At 33.1% G+C, this 25,561-nt stretch overlaps 1 protein-coding gene across 3 annotated transcripts; it reads left to right on the top strand.

Annotated features, from left to right (window-relative positions):
* Nucleotides 1-5,433: 5,433 nt before the first annotated feature.
* LOC123539765 (uncharacterized) lies at nt 5,434-23,871 on the top strand. 3 transcript variants are annotated; one of them, XM_045324518.2, is made up of 3 exons: nt 5,434-5,561; nt 13,590-14,465; nt 18,911-23,871. In XM_045324518.2, exons 2-3 carry the CDS (start codon nt 13,883-13,885, stop codon nt 19,450-19,452), a joined length of 1,125 nt encoding a protein of 374 aa, XP_045180453.2. In that variant the 5' UTR covers nt 5,434-5,561; nt 13,590-13,882; the 3' UTR covers nt 19,453-23,871. The 3 variants fall into 3 exon arrangements, with proteins under 3 accessions (XP_045180453.2, XP_045180452.2, XP_045180454.2); XM_045324517.2 differs by lacking the exon at nt 5,434-5,561 and adding an exon at nt 5,861-5,994; XM_045324519.2 differs by lacking the exon at nt 5,434-5,561 and adding an exon at nt 9,280-9,388.
* The last annotated feature ends 1,690 nt before the right edge of the window (nt 23,872-25,561 follow it).

Genomic DNA, 25,561 nt, shown 5'->3' with positions numbered 1-25,561 from the left:
TCCTTTTAAAAGTATAAGTCTTATTTCTATACTTCTTTTTCTTTAAAGCGACTGACCTCCAGATCGTTCGACAACAAAAATGCTTTTTAGATATCTTGAAAAAAAAATGCTATATTTCCTATGAAGGCTTCAAAACTTAATTACTGACAAACTTTATGTTATGGAAATACACGAGAATTTGCTGTTTTTACTACTTTTTACAATGAAAATCGAAAAGCGTTAGTGATTTAGAATTTTGAAAATATTTTTTAAACAAAAGCTCATATTCTAATGTTCATAATATGCGAAAGAAAGCGCGTAAAGAGGAAGTATATTACGCTTTCTAAATATTTTAGATAATATATTCATATTCTTGAATATTTATTTTATTTACAGACAGTTTCTTGTGCGTAAATATTTCTTTTCTGTACATATACGTTAGCATGATGTTTCATGTATTAAAAAGAAAGTAAATCTATGTGTTCGATGTATAAAATGTAACGATTTCTAAATTTTTTAGAACATATTCATATTCTTAAATATCACTTTTATTTGACAATTAATAAAGTATTATATAAATTTTTGACTTGTTCCGATTTTCACTTTAATAATTATTAAAACTTCATTCAAATCATGTATATCGTTTAGCAAACCGCCCGCCTGTAAATGCATCAATTAATGACCAAAGATTTTTCCCCCGTGCTACTACAACAACAACAACAACAGTAAGTACGGAAATCAACGAATCCGTCCGGTAGCGATGATATTGGATTATTGGTTTTATTGATTTTATGATAGGTAGATCTGTCCCGCTTTATCGGTTTAGAGATGTTACTAAAAGTTGGTAATGTATAAATAACCGAATGAAGATATACCAAATTATTATAGTCCACCACCCCTTTTTCTGTATTTGGCATATAGTTGTTGGATTCTTGTAGTCACTCGTCTTCAATATTTTTCCGTTACAGCTTTTTGCTGTGTCCCTACTTTGCGATGCATTGCTCTATGGCTGTGTTTGTGGTGTTCTGTACTTTCGGGAAATCCACCCTACTTTTTATCTGTTCTAGCGTATCTACAAGCTTATGGGGATCTCTGTCTTCACTGCGCAAATAAGTTCTGATTCAGTTCAAATTTGAAGAAAAAAAAGATTGATAAAGATACGGAATAAATATTTACTGTTCTGAGTATATCAATGACATATCACGTGCTTAAAGTTAAAATATATACATGTATTTTTTAAGGATTTTCTATGGTCAGATGTCATATTTTCATAATGCATCAAAACACAGTCTTGCTCGAAAGGTACGCTCTATTTGAAATATTTGGAACATATTTTCAAAATTATTCATTAAATAAATTGTAACCGTTTCAATTGTGGAACTATTATTACTGAAATAGATTTGACCCGTTTCCTTTCAGTAAAACATCTACCTTTTCTTTCTTTGCCTAATTTAAGTCTAGATCAGTTGATAATTTGCTATGTTAATAAAACCTTTTTGAATAATTTTTATAGTATATAATTTCCTATTGTAAGGCGGCAGAGGAAAATATTTCTTGACCCCCATGTCGCTTTTTCTTTAGAATATTTATTTTACTATAGATTATAGATGACTATTAATTGTATCTTGTTTTAATGGCTTTATAAGTAGGGTTGTACATTTTATTGAAGTATATAAACGCCAATTAGATGAAATGAAATTCTGCTTTATGGTTATTTCTGTTTCATTTGCACATAAAACGTGTATCGGTAATTTTGCTCCGGTATGTTTTACGTCGAGGAAACATGATATTAAGTCTATTATAATTTATACATTATAAAAAAGATAAAGTTAAAGGTATACTTGCTTTTTAGCTCACCTGAGCAATGCTCAGGTGAGTTTTTCTGATCACTCGATGTCCGGCGTCTGTCTGCCTGTCTGTCGTCTGTCTGTCCGTCAACATTTAGCTTGTGTATGCGATAGAGGCTGTATTTTTCAACTGATCTTCATGAAATTTTGTCAGAATGATTACCTTGATGAAATCCAGGCCGAGTTTGAAAATGGGTCATCTGGGGTCAAAAACTAGGTCACATCAAAGAAAAACCTTGTGTATGCGATAGAGGCTGTATTTTTCAATTAATCTTCATGAATTTTGGTCAGAATGATTACCCTGATAAAATCTAGGCCGAATTCGAAAATGGGTTATCTGGGCTCAAAAACTAGGTCACTAGGTCAAAGCAAAGAAAAACCTTGTGTATGCGATAGAGGCTGTATTTTTATGCCCCCGAAGGGAGGCATATAGTTTTTGAACCGTCTGTCTGTCTGTCGGTCTGTCAGTCTGTCCGCAATTTTCGTGTCCGGTCCATATCTTTGTCATCGATGGATGGATTTTCAAATAACTTGGCATGAATGTGTACCACAGTAAGACGACGTGCAGTGGGCAAGACCCAGGTCCGTAGCTCAAAGGTCAAGGTCACACTTAGACGTTAAAGGATAGTGCATTGATGGGCGTGTCCGGTCCATATCTTTGTCATCGATGGATGGATTTTCAAATAACTTGGCATGAATGTGTACCACAGTAAGACGACATGCAGTGGGCAAGACCCAGGTCCGTAGCTCAAAGGTCAAGGTCACACTTAGACGTTAAAGGATAGTGCATTGATGGGCGTGTCCGGTCCATATCTTTGTCATCGATGGATGGATTTTCAAATAACTTGGCATGAATGTGTACCACAGTAAGACGACGTGCAGTGCGCAAGACCCAGGTCCGTAGCTCAAAGGTCAGGGTCACACTTAGATTTTAAAGGATAGTGCATTGATGGGCGTGTCCGGTCCATATCTTTGTCATCGATGGATGGATTTTCAAATAACTTGGCATGAATGTGTACCACAGTAAGACGACGTGTCACACGCAAGACCCAGGTCCGTAGCTCAAAGGTCAAGGTCACACTTAGACGTTAAAGATCATTTTTCATGATAGTGCATTGATGGGCATGTCCGGTCTATATCTTTGTCATTCATGCATGGATTTTAAAAAAAACTATGCATGAATGTGTGACACAGTAAGATGATGTGTCTCGCGCAAGACCCAGCTCCGTAGGTCAAAGGTCCTAAACTCTAACATCGGCCATAACTATTCATTCAAAGTGCCATCGGGGGCATGTGTCATCCTACGGAGACAGCTCTTGTTCAATTAATCTTCATGAAGTTTGGTCAGAATGATAACCTTGATGAAATCTAGGCCGAGTTCGAAAATGGGTCATCTGGGCTCAAGAACTAGGTCACTAGGTCAAATTAAAGAAAAACCTTCTGTATGCAATAGAGGGTGTACTTTTCAATTAATCTTCATGAATTTTGGTCAGAGTGATTGCCTTGATGAAATCTAGGTTAACTTCGAATATGGGTCATCTGGGGTCAAAAAGTAGGTCATTAGGTCAAATCAAAGAAAAACCTTGTGTATGCGATAGAGGCTATATTTTTCAATTGATCTTCATGAAATTCAGTCAGAATGATTGCCTTGATAAAATCTTGGTCTAGTTTGAATATGGGTCATCTTGGGTCAAAAGTTAGGTCACTAGGTCAAATCAAAGAAAAACCTTGTGTATGCAATAGAGGCTGTATTTTTCACTTGATCTTTATGAAATTTGGTCAGAATTATTGCCTTGATAAAATCTAGGTAGAGTTTGAATATTGGTCATCTGTGGTCAAAAACTAGGTCACTAGGTCAAATCAAAGAAAAACCTTGTGTATGCAAAAGAGGCTATATTTTTCAGTTGATATTTATGAAATTTGGTCAGAATGATTTCCTTGATGAAATCTAGATCAAGGTTGAATATGGGTCATCTGGGGTCAAAAACTAGGTCACTAGGTCAAATAAAAGAAATACTTGTGTTTGCTCCAATTTTAATGATACTTGGTCAGAATATTTTTTCAATGCAATCACTAGGTCTGTGTTTACACTGTTATGGTGTATTATGTTGTATATCTCAGGTGAGCGACCTAGGGCCATCTTGGCCCTCTTGTTTACTTACTTACTTAATCCTCTTCGTCCCATGGAGGGCATAGGACCTTGACCACTTGACGCCATCTTTGACGGTCTTGAGCAGCTGCTTCAGCCGCTTTCCACGACATAGAGATTGTCTTTATCTCGCTGTCTAGGTTCCACCTCCAATTCATGACTGGGTTTCCTCCCTTCCGTTTGCCTTGGGGGTTCCAGTCGAAAGCCAGTCTGGCTAGCTATTAGGGCCTCTGTGGAGCACATGGCCCAAATAGACAAGCCATAATAACAAAAACAAACAGCATACTGGCTTATGAAAGAGGTGTTAAGCCTTCACAGTTGGAAAAGTTAGTCAAAATAAATGTCCATAGGTTTCTATAATACTAATCTGTTAGCGACTAAATTTCAAAGCCAGCAATAATCTGTATTAAAATTAATCCGCGATAAATTTCCTACACAAATAAATAAAATGAAATTAAAAAAAAAACTCACCTTATACGAGAAACAAAGCAAAAAATACAAAAAAAATATATAGGGTAATTCGCCCTTGAGCCCCATACAATGTAGTGCTCTGTTGTCATCGGGTTTCATTAACATATTTTGTATCTATACATATTTTCAGTAGGCATATTTTATGATGAAAAGCTCGCTTTGGTTCAGCTTTATTTCAACCAACGGATGAAAGGTTTTCTTGAGGGTGCCAAATTGAAATCTGTTTTACTTGAAGAGTATATTAAGTTCTTAGTTACACAAGGTTTTTAATTTATAAAGCAGCTGCAAATACATGTTAGATCAATGGTGCATGTGAACTAAAAACAACTGGAAAAAAAAAGATTTCTCTACATGTTTTTATAAGCAAAATTTTAAAGTATCTGCAGAAAACGCATGTTAAATTATCTGCAGGTGATTAATTTGAATTGCAGTAGACCTTGCACCTGGGACCGGCTAAGGCAGTCTGTCAACATGGCGAGTAGTCTATCATAGAACGATATCGCAAAACCTTTCACCTAGCACATTATTATATTTCTGCTTTTAGAAAACAGATTTTTGTTTCTTTTCTTTTTTGATAAGACTTTTCCCTAAATGTAAGGTTCTAACACTTAATGTCTGTGACACAACTTTGTATTTAGTTGTGTTATTGCAGATTATTACGTCAATGGTCTTCGACGTGATGTTACAGATTTACTTGAATCAGTTTGTAATTAATGTAATAGTTAAGGTTACTGCCATTCTCCTAAAGGGCGTAAATGTGGGGGCCTCACACTTAAGCCATTTTTATTCCTACATTTCTCGGTTACAATGTGTAGACAGCTATTAATATATTATCGAGCAGTCAACTTGTAATGAAAATATTGATAGTTATTGAATAGAATGTAATAATTTGTCGATCATATCATAACAATTTTATGTATCTAAGGATTGAATCAAGGCTTAATTAACGTGCCGGCGAATATACGCATAATATATAAATAAACGAAATCATTTTTTTTTGACACCGTATGGAATCATAACGTGAGCTATCATCTAATTTTCAAAAGTTTTTTGTTTGCTTATCTTTAATATCATCAATAACATGTTATCAATGGACTTTCAACATTAACACTTTGGTGAGTAAAAGAATGTTTTAAATTCAATATTAATTGTTTTGTAAATAAAAAATAAAATGGGAAGAAATGATAAGTAAAGATGTGATAAAAGTCAGTACAATATACAATTTTAATGTTTAGTGGTAACCAGAAATCATTCTGTCCTACATTCTTAAAAGTTGTACCTATATAACCTAAACATGGTAGGTTTAAATTGTTATAAGGAAGCTATTTTAAATACCCGTATCAATGTTTGTTGACATGAGGGTTATCAACGTTTAAATGATAAATGAGTCCTAATCAAATACTCGATACCTTCATATGTTTTTATCCTTTTTCAAACATTCGTAGCGGGGATAGATATTTGATTTCAATACTTTTCACCGAGCTGTTCACTTCGCTCCTGTGGTCGTGATATTACACTTAGAATCTTTTGCTTTCTGGATAAATGCAGGTAACATATTTACTTCATTTTTCTTCTGAAAATCTGTCTTTTTCTACATTGCATTTTAGTTATGTTATAAACATCTTGTTCTCTATTAATTTAATCGAATTAATTATGTTTGTCTCGAAATTACTTCATTTACTGGAATTCATAAAAAAAGACTCTTTAAGAGGTATGCCATAAAATGTACATTACAATATCAAAAATTTGAAATATATCAATTATATAGGTTGATATTTAACTGAAACAGTTTATAATAAATCGTCAGAAACAAATTAAAGTGGGACATTATTAAAGCGGACGTTCAAGCTATGGAAGAGAAAACAATTTTTTTTTTAAATTTTAAATGTGTTGTCGTATAAAATTGCATTTAAATGCTATTGGTGTCGCTTTTATTCTTTATTTCTAAAATCAGAGACAATGTGCATATATGGTATGTGTATGTATGATAGCATACATTCTCGTTACATGTTACATATGATATATCGTTTTCATGAAGCTCAGTGCTAAAATAAAAAAGAAGAATATGAAAAAAGACGTAACAGCCCACATATTAATACAATGATTTTTGTCTGGTCAGTGTGAAAACATTTAAAACAACCGTCTTGTGTATCTGATCTTGTATGGGTTTAAAATCCATTGAGTGGTGTGTAAGTAATTTTCGGGACAGGCTGACGAACAGGACAGTTTCAATGCAGACCCCAAAACCCGTGTTGTGGTGTATAAGAAGAGAATTATTCCCTACTTAATGTTACCACAACGGAATATATTCTACATGTACATGTACCAGTAGAAAATCACTTTGTTTAGTAACAACATGTATTAATTTATTTTGAAATACGAAACATTTTTGTCCAGATATTTGTTTTCACAGATTTCTCATGTTCTGTATATAGTTAGGTAATAATAGATCACAATTCGGTAATCTTAAGCCTGTTACCATTATTTGCAGTTTTAGTTCAACCTTTAATGTTAATCTCAGAGTTTTGAAGTACTGGCTGAAACTGATGAATAATAAAAATTCACTTATGTACCATGTTTTTATTATGCAGTGTAATAATATTGACTCCCCAAGATGTTTAAATTGGGCTAAACATGTGAAATCTTTATTGAATGACTTAGGTTATAGCAATTTGTGGAACAACATTAATGAAAATATAAATTATTTTCCTATGTTACAGCATCGTCTCCGAGACCAATTTAAGCAAAACTGGCACTTTGATATCAACAATATGGCAAAACTTGATTATTATTCAGAATTCAAAATCGAATTTAGATATGAGCCTTATCTTGATATTGTAGAAAATGGCTATCTTAGAAAGTTGCTTACATGTTTTCGTCTTTCAGCACACAGCCTGGCTATAGAAACAGGAAGATATGTTGGTACCGATAGAGCTAATAGAATTTGTAGAAATTGTAATCATAATGTCGTAGAATCAGAATATCATTTTTTGATGACTTGCTGCAAATATTCCAATATTCGATCAAAATACATACCACATCTTTCATGGCCTACTATGCAGAAATTCAACAGATTAATGAGGTCAAGAAAAAGAAAAACTGTAATAAATATCTGTAAATTTATCAACGAGTCATATAAATTAAGGGCAGAAACGTTATAGTTAAGACCATTGATATGAATTTCTTTTATTATACATATAATTGTAATGTTTACTCATGTGCATGTAGATCTAGTTATTTATTATAGTTTTATCTGTTCATTAGCCAACGACATGTTATGTCGATATTGCTAATAAAGTTTGTTGTTGTTGTTGTTGTTGATAATCTACAAACTTCTATTAATTGTTTGCCATTTTTACAATAAGAAACTATTTTGCTTTGCTGGAAAAAAACAATTATTGCCGTTTCAGATAGTGATTTTAAAACTCTTCAACATTTTTTTCCTTTTCAAAAACTGTCATATAGGCAAAACTTGGGGTATAAATGAGTAGATGCGATACCTAGATTCATGGTTATTTTTCACTGGAATATGAAATGATTTAGAAGCCAAATACCGCCACATCAGCGCCAAAATTGCATAAAAAGCACTTGTCGGCTTTTTGCCCTAATGTGACGGTAAGTAGAATCAAGATTACAACCATTACTACGAGAGGAGTTCAATAAATACCCGGAAAAGTGCTCTCAATTCTTCATGTATCATCAAAAATAAATGAATATGCTACAAAATGTAGACTAGGGAATACTGAGTTGATATGTCAAAATTAGATTGTCTTTGGATAAATAATAAGTAAATGCGAGTATTATCTGATGTGATTATGAAGCGTAGAGCTACTAATTCAATTATTAACAATTAAACTGACCGAATGTTTCATAGCTGATAATCCTAGTATAAATTTAGAAATCAGAAATATGAGAAAGTCAAACAAAGCTATAGCTTCCCTCCAAGTTCTAATGTTATATAGTTATTAACTCATTTCTAACTAGAAAGCCTTGAAGGATTTTCATTACAAGACGTTGGGGATTTTCATACATTAAATGTTTGCACTTAATCCAAATGACTCAGGAAAATGGGTCTTTCCCCCATTATTGATTTAGAGAAATATCTTACTGGGTTGAAGTGTTAGCCCAACTTTTACAAATATTTAATCGATTAATCCGCGATTAAGTATTTCAAATGAAATTGTGTCTTGTTCAGTATGTATGTAGGTTGTGGGTAAGGCATGTACTTTAATGTTATGTTAAAATCTATGACAGTTAATGAACAGTTGAACAAATTTAATTTGAAGCTACAGAGTTAAAGACAGTACAAAGTTTGACAATAACTTCATCATTTCACCAAAATAGAGCTTACACCAATGTACAATAAATATATAACACGTGCTCAAACACTTAACACTAAAAATTCAGCACATCAGTAAACACGGGAAAGACCCTTGCAACGTTTACCAACAAGGTGTTATTGATCAGTGCAAGAAGGAATACTATATATTATGAAGATACTTCATTTAGTGTTCAAAGATAAATCAACCGTTTGAAACTGTTATTATGTAGTTGTAGTTAACCATAGAGATGCAACATTGCCTGATTTTCTCTGCTCTTCAGAAAGAAGTCGCGAGTGCTGACTTAACGAGGCATTCTTTCTTATGCTGCGCACGTATTGTTACCGTGATTGAATAAGCCTGATTATTCAATTTTCACAGATATATTTACATTTTTTTGTCCTTGTTTGGTATTTATTTGTTCTTTTCAATCGGGGTAATTTTCTCTTATAAGTAGTTGAATAAATTAGTCTATAGATGGTTAAATACTAACAATAGCTATTTCTGGCTCATTACAGTAGCTGTATAGGAGTATTTTGACAGTGGAACGCCGTGTGAGATACCCCGAACTGAGATACAACAGTTTTTATGCACCACATTAAATCTCAGAAGAGTTGTACTAGGTACATATTTTTTTCCTTAAACACGGCTCGGAATTTTTATTGACTATTAAACTTTTGCCCTAAAGTTCCTCATTTCAAGATGCCATCATAATTATGATTTTCAGATATAATAATTAAATAATTTTGCGATCTAAGATCGGATCATATGACGTTGCAAGGTGTAAAATATTGATGTTTCTACAAAACATTGTAAACCGACACTCGCTGATTCAATCATAGTCACTGTCTGAAATAGATGAAAAAAGCTAGAGAGGTTAAAATTTCAATAAACTTTCTTAAACGTCTTTCAATGTTTTTGAAACACATTCACTCTATCTTAATGGCACTTAGATTTTGCATGATAAAATGCACGGTTAATGATAGGACCTTGAAAATATTTCGATGCACATACATAATTCAACTTTAATTGCTACCGTGTGTATGCCAATTTTATAATAAGGGGTTTGTAAAGGCATAACTCTATTTCTGGCATTACTAGACCAAGTTACTCGAGACCTTGTTGATTACTAGATTTTATCTTTTTATATCGGTAATATATTTTTTTTATTAGAGAGAATATGAAGTACACTTATAAAGTCATCTAGTTATAACTATTCGTATTGAGGCAACTTGTTCGTTTTCTTTCGTTTTGATATTAAAATACTAAAACAATTTTTGATACTATAATCCTAAAACAGTTTTATTATATGAGCCGTGCCATGGGAAAACCAACATAGTGGCTTTGCGACCAGCATGGATCCAGACCAGCCTGCGCATCCGCGCAGTCTGGTCATGATCCATGGTGTTCGCTAACAGTTTCTCTAACAGCAATAGGCTTTGAAAGCGAACAGCATGGATCCTGACCAGACTGTGTTGATGCGCAGGCTGGTCTGGATCCATGCTGGTCGCAAAGCCACTATGTTGGATTTCCCATGGCACGGCTCACATTATATTATCAGACAAGTTTCAGGATTTTAAAGGAGTTTCGTGTTTGCAGATCATCAACCAACAACAGAGGTATTATAACACTTGATATAATTCACTCATTTATTATATATCTTAAGACTTTTTCTTCAGACAAAATGATTTGTTTTATTGTGCAGATGCAAACCAATGATATGTTTAAAGACATCTCTTTGCACATGGGGTGTGGCTGACTAAAGGTGAAGGTATAATGACGATAGTGTTTACTGTTTCTGGGCGTACTGTTATATATAGCATAATACACGACTGTCGTTTCAAAACACAACCGTTAAGCTTATCCACACCGAAAGTAAAAACGAAAATATTATCATTTCTTGTAAACACATCGATATTGGAACCATAAAGTCACGTCCTAAATGTGTGGCTATTATATAAACGGTAATTCCAAGTTAAAACAAACCAAACATTTCTATTATATATAGAATGAAATATTTGTGGTTGACCTTACCAGGTTAAGAAGGTGATACACTTATTTATTTATTATGTTGCCATGGATGAACTGTGTTTGTGCGCCGTAAAGCTCAAATAAATAAATGGATGAACTTCGATTTACAGTTGTCCACTATTTAGTTTTCATACATACCAGCTGATATGGACAGGTCTTTCTGTCTACACACACCTCCTTGTCTGTCATATCATTTCTGTATGTATTTATTTCTTAACGAATTATCATTTTTTTTATATTGACTGACACCATTTATCTCATTTTCTCTGGCTTTGCATTTAGAGACATTCTCCGTATTTAGACAACTGACATCTTTAAAATCAACTTTACTTTAAGTATGAACTAACTTATTCTCTAGAAGCGAATGTATTTCACTTTGTTTCCAGTGCCCGTTTCGAAAATGTTGCTGAAATCTTTTTTATCCTAAGCATTAGGGAGGTTTTAAGGTAATCTGTTTTGTTAGAGCAACTGAGTGGTCAACCACTCGAAAACACCACGTCATGTTCGTGAAACGGTTTCTTCGTTTTGTAGTATTAATTTTAAAGATGTTACAATATATAGCATATTCTGTTTAATTGTAATAAAGTTATTTGAAGTAATGACGCTGGAAAAATAGAAAAAAACGTGAACTTGACGCATTTTTTCTATTTCCCGTCTGTTTGTTTCTGTTTAGATACTGGAATATTATAAACTAAATTTATGAATTGTCAATTTAACTATACAAATGTATAAAAACGACAAAATCTTGGAGCAGGGTGGAAAGGACAGACTCGGTACGGGTCAGTACATTATCAAACAAATCTGTAAAATTCTAAACAAACTTTTAATTGTCACAATCCTACATGTATGTAAAGATTATACAATACTAGGAAACGAAAATACAGGAATAATTTTCGGCTTATTTTGTGGAGATTTTAGACCAGGAATGACCCTATCAATGGTAGCAAGTGGAAGATAACTTGTGTGTCCTTTACCATTTTTCTTTATAGTGATTTATAAATTGTATTTATGTAAAACTGTCAGACATTGACCAAGAACACAGACGTGCTTTGTAATACAAAAAGGACTGTGTGAACCCGGGATAAAATTGATGACGCTAAAATCAATACCGGTACCTTAAATTGTCTTCATTTTTGCTCTTTTCTTATTCTTATTTGTTTATTTATTGATGTACCGTATGACACTACAAAACTTTGATACCTTTTATTGTTCTCTTAACATAACAATAAGCATTGTAAACTTGTGTTTGTTTGTACTTAGTTCGTTTTAAGAAGACTTACTGTGAATTACGTCTGTCTTATACTAACCATTGTATTCTCTATTTGAACACTTCCATAATATAGGAAGTGCATTCTAGGGTTCACAAAATTTTATTGAAATTAAATTTCCGGAATTCTGAATGGACTCTTTTTTGAATAGCTACGAGGGTTATGTTCTGTCTTTTATTATATATAATTTTGACCCATATTAAGTATAAAAGTTTTGAAATTAACTGGTCAGTTTTACAACAAGATATGACATTTCACTGGGAAAAGATTTGTATCTGTAGTAATAAAAGAATAGTTTTTTATATGTTATTTATCAAGTCCATAGATAAATCATATTTGCGGGAAAAATATACACTTTTCTATAACTTTATCATCACCTGACATATGACATATGATGGGTATGACATTGTATTCTGGTTATGTGAACAGAAATAATTTGGGGAACGGGCAACACAGAAGTAACAGTTCCCTGTGAATTGAACTCTGTCACAGGGGATTCAATTTTATGACGTTTTACAAGCCATTTCTACAGGAGCCTTGCAACGGATTATTCTGTCTAACAATACAGCTCAGAGCACCTGCACACCCCTTAAGACAATATTATCTATTCCATTCGGAAACCTGTGGAATTTTTTTCGCCCACCATCAAAATGTACAGTTTTACTCAGCTGTTAAATGACCTTCACCTCAGATAAGGAAATAAATATGAAATCAATACCGGCATGCGGCCGGACTAATTACATCGTTTCTGATATTAATAGCATGCAAACAGATTATTTTTCTGCGTCTCTATTCGAACAAATTCCAATAGAACTTTAGTTAAAAAAAATAAAGTTTTCTGATTCGCCTAGTAACCGGACCTAAAGCTGCGGTTAAATTTGAAACAATTTTGGACAAAAAAAATCCGTTGCCCGAATCTGAAAATTGAAGACTTGTTACATAATTCGTTTTTGTTGAATATTTCCCCGTTATAAAAGCGATGTCTTTGGCATGGCGATGGCTTCGACAGTCTCGCCTATCTCCTCGCTGCTTTGGTTCGATCCGCGCTCTAGGTTAAATGCGAGGAAGCCGTCAACTGTCAGAAAAGGCCGGCGGTTCTACCCAGTGTAAACATAATGCCCAGTTTATGTTTGATAGCTTAATCGCAACATGACCAATGTATGTCGGTGCACATCCGCTCCCCAGACCACCTTCACTCAGAAAAAAAAAAATTGAATAAAATTGGCTCTCCATTAAAACTTAAATGCCCATTAACTTTTATTGCTACAGAGCGTTAAGTAAACAACTGATATTTTTACCTGAAGGCTTTCGGAATAATACTTTATTTAGAATGTATCGGCCACTTTTAGATAAAACAAATTAATTATAAACTCTTATCGGTCATTCAAACACATGCTCGAGTCAATTGGGTGCAGGCCTGGATTTCACCCGACTTTAGAAAATTAAGCAAAAATTCTTAACCTTGTGATCAAACAAGTATTCAATCGGTAACTTTATTTACAATGTCTATTTATTTGTTTTACAGGCATTGAACGACGAAGTTATCAGCTAAATCATCCGTTGAATCAACCTTGGCAAAGATTGATCCATCTGAAAGGCTTCCGAACAATCATCAAGTACGCTCGTGGTAATGACGTCATGTAAACTCTAGGTTTATAAAAGCAAAAAAGCAAATACACAAAGGACGGACAAAAAGATATAATTTTGACACAAAAGCGCAAATTGATGAATACACATTGTAAATAGAACACTGAAAAGATCTTTATATGAAATTTAATACAGATCAAATAACCTATAGCGGCTTTTTAAATAGTCATTATGAAAAGACCGTCGCGCATGCGCCTGAAAGATAATCTAGCTATTATGGATTCGTCTGCTTTCGAAGTTTTTTCGGTGTCTTCAGATAGTATCGACAGCCCGTATGGGAAACGACTCTCTAACACCGGCCTCGTTTCTGAAAAGTATAATAGAACAGTTAAATTCATAATACCAGAAAAGGATAAATTAAAACTAAAGGATATTAATGAAACCAAGTTAAATAATGGATTAAAAATTACACAAGAAAATGCTGCAGAGAGTAACGGGGATTTTTCTGTCCTCAGCAGGCGGAGAATGAGTGCTCCCGAGCTACCTCCAATTGCACATGTTGGAAAAACATCCACCCTTGTTAGTAACGGATTTATTTCCCAAAGAAGTAATACATTTCATAAATTAACTCTTAGAACTGGAAGAAAAAGTATCCATAGTGATTCATCAGTGCAAGGGTACAGACTAAATTCTCAGAGTCGGACATCGTCTTCATCTAGTCAGAAGAGTAAAGGAAGAGTTCTCTCAGCTGGTACAGAGAGACGGTCATACAAACAAATCATTACTGCTGATTTAACAAAGACGATACAGCAAAGTAAGTTTGTCTTATTACATTAAACTCTTTACTTCCTCGTCTTCTTCCCATGTGCCAGCAGAAGTTGTCGGTACGGAAAATATTAAGTCAGCTGTAAAACTAAGAGCAAGATACATGTATGTAACAAGTTGATAAACAGTTAGGTTCGAGTAAGATAAATGATTTTGATTTTCAATGACAAACGATCTCAACAGTATTTTCTGTTTTACTATGTAATTGTGACAGGACACACTTATTTCTGAGCTTACTACACATATATATGTAATTGCTTTCGACTTTCCTATTTTCATAAAGTTGTATAAAAGCGTACTAGTCCTCTCGCATTTTTGCCTTTATTTTGACCACTGAAAACTCTAAATATATGTAGTAAACTTTATCATTTGAAAGTCCTCAAAACGAGACTCCTGCTCCCCTGCAAGGAGCTTCCGATATCACTTTACAATGTTTGATACCCTTGAAGTCCAAGTGCCTTAAGATAAAATATTTGAAACAAATTCATTTCAAGTATTTCAAACAGTTTTGCCGCACTGCTCTTGAAAACTTAATGCAGTCGTAGTGGAGCGTTATTGATCACCTTGTTTTAATAGCTTAAATTTTCCAGTGTTGTGTTTTTATTAACTATTTTGAATGTACGAAAAATGTTTATAGTCAAAACCCGTCAGGTACGTTTAAGTGCAAACTACTTTAAGAAAAATTTAGTGTCTGAAGAATTTATTATTCCTACAAATGACTCTTATGAAGTAAGTGGAACTGAATGTGTTAATATCAGGTTCAGGTTTACTAATATTTAAATTTAAACTATTAACACAAACAGACTATCGTCTACAAGATAATATTCGACTATAACAGTATATAGAGAATGTTAAGAAAGTAATGTAGAAAAGCGGAAAATAACTATGAAGGACATGAAAGGAAATCGAAGAAAACTTTAAGGACTGAAAAACAACGTAAAAAGAAAGAGAAAGGGAGAAAGTGGAATTCATGAATGAAAGGGGTTACAGAAAGAAAGAATGAAAGAAAATGATATGCAACACACATAAAAAAGAAAACATATATTGTTCTCTCGTGGTAGCGGACAGTCTAATTTATGTCAAATATTTAATATATTGTCTATCTTGAAGTGTTTCCATAAATTGCCCGTCACTTTTAATTTGTTGCCCATTTTGTCTGACATGAAGCCATGTTTCGGTATGAAAAGTTTAGGTACTGTTTTCCGAATGCGATAAAAATCTTTGAACTTTAAATTGTCAAATACACTGCTTCAATCTCATTTAAAAATATAAAACATCCGCAGCTTGCATCTTGATCTGATCAACGAGATCGCCATGTGTGTTCAATAAATTGATTTAATGTAACCGGAAACTATGTGATACTATAATCAGTGAATAACGTATATTATGTGGAATTCCTAACAAGTCATAATGAAACGCCTGAAACACTTCTGATTCATAGAACATTCGCAGAACTGGGTTACATAGATCATTCGCAGAACTGGGTTACATAGAACATTCGCAGAACTGGGTTCCTATAGAACATTCGCATATCTGGGTTCCTGTAGATTGAGAATCCAAATCCAATTGAATATGAAAAAAATATGTATTTTTTGTGTGTTTTTTTTCTAGAACATAGCTTTTTTAGGTATCCCATCAAGTAATTACAGAATATATCGCCATTTATTGTCGGTCAAGACATACGACTTCTGACGTAGTGGTTAGCTGAATCAGAATTATATGAAAAATAAAATTCAGCCAAGCCCTTTTTACAGTACAATGTATCACTAAATGTTTACTTGTATACCGGATAAAACATAAATGTATACAAACTTATAATTCCTTAACAGCTTAAATTGTTTACCAATCTCAAATTTCATCAAAGCACATTGGAATATGAAAATAATAATCCCAAATATAAACACTCGATGACGCTATAGATATACTACAATACTTCAAATGTTAAACTATTTATTTTATCATAACATACAAAGGTGTTCATCAAAGACAATTTCCAGAGATGAGATGAAAGGGCATTTCGCATCAAACATGTCTGGTTTATGCATTGACGTGTACAGATTCACTTTCGAAAATATCTCAGTTTGAGACTGTCGAATGGTTTAAACACAGAACAACATGGCTGTTTCCACATAGCATTCATGTACAGAAGAGCTTGTAAACGTTATTACAGATAGGGCTAGGGTTCCTTTGTGTACAACAGCATCATACAGACGAACATTAGCTTCTAATCGTCCAACTGCAGAAACTTTAGAGTACGAAATTTATCCAGATACTTATAATAAGTACCGTAATTAAAATTTATAATACCGTTTTGTCACTGACGTTCGCATCAGTGAACCATATTTGTAATTGAGGTCATAATACTTCTCTACAAATATATGAATATAAGAAAGAACGCTTGCAGTTGTAACGGCATATCCAAATGAAAAGCCTTGTATCAATTACTTCTTTTGTAATATCAACTGGATTTTTTTTGCTTCATATAAGAAAAAAGGTGGTTTTTTTTCATTAAGTCCAAATGTGCATGTCATGTTTAATGCCTGATCAATAGCTGACCTCATCTGCATAATTATGTTCGAGTATATAACTCCCCTGACGTAATTAACGAACACTTTGAGTTTGCCAATTTAAATATATTGTTTTACACAACCTGTACTAACACACGTGTCTGATAAATGTGCTACATAAGGTAGCGGCATGATATAAAGACAATGTCAATGTCATTAATTGTTCTACTCTATACAAACCTGTCTTTTTCTTACTGTGCCAAATCAGTGGGTCGTATATGAATGTCCAACATCGCGTACATTCTTTTTAAACTATCAAATTTTTTAAACAAATTTACAGCTTAGTCCGTGGAACAGTAATTCTTTTGAGAGAGCGCGTCAGATAAAGTTTGAATCTGTAGTTAAATATTGAAACGAATATTTAGTGTTTCTTATCCAAGTGTGCTATTACCTCTGTGGTTCTTTTGAATGTATACATGCAACTTTGGAGCTATATCCTGGAATTAAACTCTGTGTTAGTGTGAGACTTTGAAGAAGAGGTAGATTTTTCATGTTTAAATCCTTATTTTTTTTTCCATTCGATTTCTTAAATGCATATTGCTTCTTTTATATATTTGGCGTTCATGCCAACATGCTTTTTTTTATTGCATAAACCGTCTACGATTGATATTCATACAATTTGAAAAAAGTCAAGTTATTCAAATGTAGACGTTATCATCGGTGACTGGTGTATAAGGGAATCACTACTGTACAATTTTTTCACTTTACAGTCATTTGTTTGGCGATTAATTAATTAAACCTAAGAGAATTAAGCATTTATTTATTGGTTAATCTCGTGTATAATGAATGACCTGTTTGTGATTATAGAGCGTTAACAAATCAAATATTCATTCATTTATACGTGATAGTATTGTTCTGTTAATTCGATAGGAGCGCCATGTTCTTAATCCGACTAATTCTTTTAATAAGATATATAGGTCACTAAATCTACATAAAATGGTTGTACTTTGCTGTTGTTTATGAAAAACGTCAGAACGTGTATCAGTTAGTTGTGCGTTGTGCTTTTTTCACTCATTTGTTTTATTCAAAGACTGTTCTAATTTTACTTGTGTTCGTCCGAGAGAAAACAGTGTCGCAAGATAAGCATTAATGACTCAGACCACGTTACACAGAAACAGTTAAAACAATATGGCACACGTTGGTGACGTCATATATAACATCAATTTACATAATGCTTGGTTTTTTTTAATATATCTATTGACCTTTTTTCACTAAAATATTTAATATTTATATATTTACTTCAACTGTAGAAATTCCTGATAAATATATTTAACTTTACCTAATACATAAATGAATTGTGTAAGTAGAACTACATTGTCTTACAGTAATACTTTATCGTGAAAATTTATACTTCGGTTAGACATACATTTTACAATGTTTACTATTGAGAAACAGTTTTAAATACATATTTTAAAATAAGAAATTTGGTTCTAGTATACCTGTGGTAAAGCTCGATGCTGAAAAAAAGCTGTAAGCTTATTTGAATAGCATAAATGTTTGAATTCGCTTCTGATTGTGTTATATAATGCAGAGCTTGAACCCGCGACCTGCTTTCTTGAACCTTGCTGGTACCCGGCTGTGCTTCGTAATATACTAGTAGCTAATTAATAATAGATACATGTCATGTTTCCACTGTGATAAATAACGTTTTATATATTTTTATTTTATGGAAATAATCAATGTACCTAAGTCTTATTTTTTGGAAAATAAGGCCAAACATATCAATAAATCAATCAATAATAAATAGTTATATAAATTTAGCTTCCTAAGTCTTCACCATATGAAATCATATTACTTCATGGCGAAAAAAACAACGTTATTTCAAGTTATATTCACTACATGTTTCTTTTTGTTTTGCTTGCTTCAGTTTCCGGTGTGAAAGACGAGAGTACAGTCATGCGGAACGGTGCGAGCACAGCTGTACCACACCGTTGTACTTCCGTAACTGGACTGGACCGCCAGAAATCAAAATACAGCCTTAAAGAAACAGTGTCTACACCTCGAACCCTTCCGAAGAGTAGAAGTGAAGCACAACTTACAGGGCGTAGACGTAGCATTGATGGAAATATTAATTTGCCTAGAAACGGGTCAGATAAAAGTTTGACAGATAGCAAGAAAAACGCTAAAAATAGTCAAAACAATAAGGTGACATCGCAAAAGTATAGAATTAATGGGATGCGACATTATGCCTCCTCAAATGCATTGAATATCAAGGACGAAAAACAAAACGAGGGCGATGAAACTTACGTTGATTCAGATACCGATAGTGAAAAGGACCAGCGTGTTATTGACTGGATTATAGGTGTGAACGACGTGGCGGAGCCCCCCGAGGAACCGCTTATTGAACATGCTGACGAGCCACCGCAACGGGATACAGCAATAAGAATCGTTTACGAAGGTGACTCTTGATAACTGTTCATAACCGTTGTACTTAATTATACGTCAGGTATGACGTCATTTTAAACCACGTAACTCAGAAAAACGCCGGCACCGAGCTGCCATACGCGTATTTCGCAACGAAAACAGACGAGTTGTGTGATAAAGTCGCTCTCGAAAGCGTTGACAAGCACAATTATGAGTTACATATTGTACAATATTGTTCCAGTTTTTATAACAGACTGTCCAAATACTTCGAAATTCTAATCAAAGGGATATAATATAATATATTAGAATGACGTTATATAAATTACCACGTGTTCGGTTTACGATGCTTAAAACAATATAATTATAAATATATCGGACTGCGTGAATCTTACATGTAAAATATTGTAAACGTAAACATGGCATTATATAATGTTGATCAAACGTAACAGTAACTGTTATGATTTAATTAAGACAGTTATTGACTATAAACTTATAATAAAAAAAAGTTTGACTTCTAAAATCCTACGAGTAAAACCCATGAAAATCCATCATGTTTTGTAATCGTGCGCTAATATTTTTATAAAAAATAGTTCTCAAATTAACATGCATGAATAGCAATCTGGTATCGATTTTTCACCAAGATTTAATGCAAGTCATTTATTCTTTAAACCCTTTTGAAATTATTTGACATTGAAATCAAATGCGATTTACATAAGCTTTATTTGATTTTTGTCAAATACGCCAGAAAACCATATCCTATTAAGTAACATAAAGTCTAAGGAACTTTTTTCAGCGTTTTCTATTTCTTTTCCAAAGAGCATATTGAAATGATTACGTCACAATCAATGCTTCAGGGCAATAGCAATTTGAAAATTTATAAAACGGGAATTTTTATAAAAATTATCAAACAATGTTCAGTCCTTAGTTAAGTTCGTTATAATATGAAGAAAGTCGTAAGCTATCAAAAATTCATGAGGTCGAGCTGTTCAATAAACTGTATATAGTTTTAACTCTTATATTTACATAAACCGTCCATATTATTTGTTTTAGTCGATTCCTTGACAGTGTATATTTCATTCATAAGTGATACGTTACCCATACAATAGATACAAAATATTGACAAAATAACATAACATTTTAGTCCGTTGACATTTGACCATTATCTTAAATGGTGAAAACGCGACCTGTCCCTACGAGGACAAACATCTAAGGTATACAGACAAAATTAAACATTTATCATGGCGACACATTTTATATTGATTCAGTGCGAGATATAAGTTTTTCCCAATATCCAGATAGGCTTAGATAATAGTATTTCAAGTAAATCAAGGAGAGTCGTGGGGTAACTCAAATCATGAAATATTAAATGGTTGTTGGCCAATCAGGAGTTGTATTTGAACGATTGTCTGCTCTCTAATACTGAAATAATCCACCTAAAAACTTCAAATGTTGAGGACGAACACGTTGGAAATGAAAAAGAAAACTACAGTATTAAGTGAAAAAACAAATAAATTTTACAATATAAAAATGCATTTTTTTGTAATTCATTGGTAGCAGTTTAAAAAGTGCTTGGATAAGTAGGGTATATCGTGCCTTAAAAAGGTGTTTTCGTTATATTGCACGCATTTAGTGTGATCATAAAAATCATAGTTATATAATAATACTGATTTTTACCATTTGTACCTTGTTAATTCGTTTCACCTAGTAACCCATGCTGAACTTCCTAATGTATGAGACAAACAATGTATCTTTTCGTCTGTAACAAATTTAAAGCTATATTTGGCAGTAAGAGTCGACATAATGACATTTAAAGTGGCATTGTCTTTGTTTGAGACCAGTGATTGCAACATTTTGTTTCAACTTACAAAAGCGTTCAATTATTTATTTGTCTATATTTTAGTCCTTCGCAATGTCAATATAGATACCATTGGAACACCGCGACACGGAGTATCAAATTCTAAAGAAAGAAATTAAGCGTAATAGCTTTCTTTTCACCTAACAGCAATTTGTCTTTCTAATGAGGTATAAATTACTTCTCAATTTTCTATTTATAACTCGACAGTGAACTTAACTTGTCGAAAGACACGAGAATGACCTAGCGAATGTACCTTAAAACCTTTCGAGAATATTTTTACCATTAAAGACGCGTGTGTTCTACAAACATATGCAATTCATACTTTGTTGATTTCAGTATCTTTTTTTTTTTCTCGATTGTAACGGTTTTCGTTTAAAAACATCTTAGCTTTAAAAATATAATATTTTAATTAATGTAACTGTATATCAAACAGCCCGCAAGCTACGAAAATTGGGCTTCATTTATAAGAATAAAATTGTTAGAAATTAGTTCAGATGTTAAGATATGTAATATGTAAAATCTGTGCTAACAGGTCATCCCTGAACCAGGTCCATATAACTGTAAAGTCCGCTAATTACATTTTCGATTTAGATATTTACAGTTTGGAAATAATCTTTGATCTTCATAAAATGGCATATATTATGTTATCCCAACTTCTACGCAGTTTTTTGTGTAATAGAGTCGTTTCATTATATACATGGTACTAGTAAAATGTGCATATATAGGAGATGTAGATGCTTTTTATTAAACTGCTGGCCTTTTCAAACTTCTGGAGATATACATAGAGAAAAAAAATACATCATGATTTATGCAAAGTCAAATATTCAGCATGTTTGTAATTATAATACCATGTTTTGTTTACTCACAGAATGCATTTAAAATAAGAAAAGAAGACAAAATATTGAAAAGAAGTAGCAGTGTGTATTTCCAGAAGTTTGGAGAGAGTCTTTTATTGCTTTAGATCATGATGATAGGAGGGAGTTTAAATACTCTCACTGAATAATGCACGTGTTATTCCTTAAAAATCTAAAACAGTCGGAACGTCATATATGGAAAAATAACAAAAACAGGAACAGTTCGGAATTTATGATTTAGGTGTACCAAAATTTTCGAAACAAATCAACAGACATTTTACAGTTTGATAAGATCATTTGATAGAGTTTTCGGTTTGTTCTAGTCTTATTTTAAGAGGAACAAATCTGTTTATGCGCATACACGCTTGCAAACAAAGGATATATGTATGCATATAAGGAAAATTTTTACCTATGGATGGATGAAGCGTTATTCATAATCTCCTTGAAGTTGTCTTGTAGTCTTCTGACCTTGACATTTGATACAAACATTCTCAGAATAGTTTAATTTTCATTTTAGTTTTTATCTACTACTAGATTTAAAACATCTTTCAAAATAAGCTCTACACAATTTGTTTTCAAATTCAGTATTTTGTAAATCGTTCTTAAAGACCCGTGTGGTATTTAAATATGTTTGTATCTTTTGTCAGAAATAATAAAGATTGAAAATCTTTCTATCTTAGATGGCTAAATTCTTTATGTTAACCTGTTGAACAGTACACTAATATTAAACTATTTATTTCGATAAGTTCTGATTATTCGACGTGCCAATGTCATTTTTGGACTGTGTGTTGTATGTATACTGCTAGTCATAGATTGTACTGTAGTTTGAAATAAAACTCGTTTTATGAGTTATGCTTAAAGAATATATGAAATGTAACAATTGTTATAGTGACTGTCTAACACAACACTTTACATTCCACTTTGAAAGTAGTACTTTTTTGACATGGTTTCTATTTTAGATTTATTGACAATGATATAATATGTATGTACATAACTTGAAAAAACTACTGTCACTTTGTAAATATCTCTTCTAAATTATTGTCGATGGTCTTTAATTTGTTCAGTCTTTTTAGTTCAATGTGACGTCAGTTATGACGTCCTTCGTGACGTTTTATGTTGAGAAAATAGTGATACATGAACACTTTGATACTATAAATAATGCGTCGTCCATTGATCGCACTAAATGTCACAAGTGATGACTGACATAAAGTTGTGTAAAATGACATCTATTACGTACACTAGCCCTGCAAGAAATTATAAAGACATGTATATAGCGTACAGGAGAGAGAATGTCAAAATCAGAGGTCACTTGCTGGCACGTGGCTTTTGTTTTGAACTGAAAAGCAATATGTACAAACAATTGTTTTATATTGTACTGTTTCGAATGAGTTATTGTAATTAACATTTCATTTCGTTTAATTGTGTGATGAGGTAACTTAATTGAAGGAAGGTGAAATAAAATATTCTAACATAATTATGCATTATTTGAAATAATTGATCAGCCATCTACAATATTTGACTTATTCAGTACAGTTTGATACTTTGTGCTTTACATAGCAGACATATAAAATGCAACAAGTAGAATATTACAGTTTCTTCGACGATTTGCTGTCTGTGTTTTGAATACCTGTGATATCATCTTAATGTTTATTTAAGCTTTTTTGTACTTTTTGTTACACGATGTTAAAGTTATTGTTAAGAATCTTTTAATAAATTATGACAATCTTTGATTATAATAAAATACGCTCAAACATGTTCAGTTTTTTGCTTTTGTCAATAATTCTTTGAAAAGTATCCACGCATGCGCACAAAAATAGCCAGGCTCCATTCTGGACCATTCATAGTTGAAATCCAAAACTATTTCCAGTGTATCGAAAGTAACCAATTTGAAAAGTTATAGTAATAATCATAATGATTATTTTTGTTCGTAAAATGCTACTTTCTAATTTCATTTATACATGTTTAAGTCGATAGTATTAGATATATACTTCTTTTGACATCCGTGCAATGTCTTTACTTTATTTACTTGTCTCGTATAACACTATATACCTATGACAATGAAGCTCATTTGCAAAGCTCGGCGGGGATAAGAACACGGATAAGCCAACGGTTAATTTGGCTGGCAGTGACAGTCCTGTTGCAGACTCAGTTCTGTCTGTTGAAAGTGTCAGCAATTGAGACAAAACTTAACAATGATTACTAACATAAATTCAATGAATGGAATACTTTTTACGTCTGTACTGTTTCTTAAAAGTTAATAAATTGAAGGTATTTCAGTAAGTCGTTGTTCTTCACAACTCATCAAGTATAATACAGGCTTCAATCACACTGCAGAACCGAACTGGAAGAAGCCACACAATTTCATGCATTATATCCACGAAATAGTGTCTGGAATTTCAGAAAATAATATAAGCAAAGAATCATTATCTTTTGACTGATATCTTTATCCTGGTAAAACTTGGTAGGAATGAAGCAGTGTAACTAATAATACATGTTTTATATGCTGTTCAATTTTCATGTAAAACAACCTTTTCTTTCTATGATTTGGTGTTGTTTGATTTTTTTTCTCAAAATGTAAGGTCAAGTCTTGCGGACGCACTGGTCGAAAGGGCTAAGACGCTTTTCTACGGAGGAGACCCCTGGTTCGATTCTTGGCTACTCCCATTGCGATGTGTCCTGGGCAAGGCACTTTATCACGATTGCCTCAGTCGACCCAGCTGTAAATGGGTACCAGCAAATTGCTGGGAGTAAGGTATAATTGGTTTTAACTGTTCTCAAAATTGGAACGCTCAAAAAGCTCTACAGAGTGACGGTAAATTAAATTTACCTTTACCTTCAAGTCTTACCGTTTGCATTCAGGGTATTTTCTAATTATTATTTCATGATAAATACACGACCCTGCCAGGCCGCTAACTGCAGGCCGCTAGGCCGCCAAATTCAGGCAGCTAGGCCGCCAACTTCAGCAAGATAAATTTAAGATTAAATGTAAATTATCCAATGACTTCTGTCTTCGAAATCAGTTATGAAATTTGACTAACATCTTTGTATGATGTAAATACAGGTCAATGTCAAGGGTAAAATATCCAGTCATGCATATTCTCTACCCCTCTTTATAATATATTTCAAAATTTCTTTGTTTTTTTTTTCTTCTATTTAATGCGCTGAATCGATTACAAATAATCATGAAGGTCACATGCATATAGGTGTGTATGTATACATGGATATATAATCAATACGGGGTAAATTCCCTATATATCTTTTGATTGAAATTAACTGAGCCGTTACGTTTGACACAGTGGGAAAATATATTATTTTGGCAAGTCCACTGCCAAGTCAACAAGGTGCATGTATTTATCTATTGTTCTGGATTAGTCTGAATTTTTGAACTGCTCGAAACACTGCCAAATATCTCTTTGTTTAAATGTAACAGCACAATTCTTGCTCC

This window comes from Mercenaria mercenaria, chromosome 16 (genome assembly GCF_021730395.1).
Source record: "Mercenaria mercenaria strain notata chromosome 16, MADL_Memer_1, whole genome shotgun sequence".
Lineage (NCBI taxonomy): Eukaryota > Metazoa > Mollusca > Bivalvia > Venerida > Veneridae > Mercenaria > Mercenaria mercenaria.
Note: the sequence above shows the minus strand (reverse complement) of the source record. Positions and strands in the feature narration are given on the sequence as shown.

Bases quoted from the DNA above. Each gene is read 5' to 3' on its own strand.
- LOC123539765 (XM_045324518.2), top strand. From the start codon at position 13,883: ATGAAAAGACCGTCGCGCATGCGCCTGAAAGATAATCTAGCTATTATG. The intron at 14,466-18,910 runs GTAAGTTTGTCT...TGCTTGCTTCAG, and splicing joins AACAAAGACGATACAGCAAA to TTTCCGGTGTGAAAGACGAG.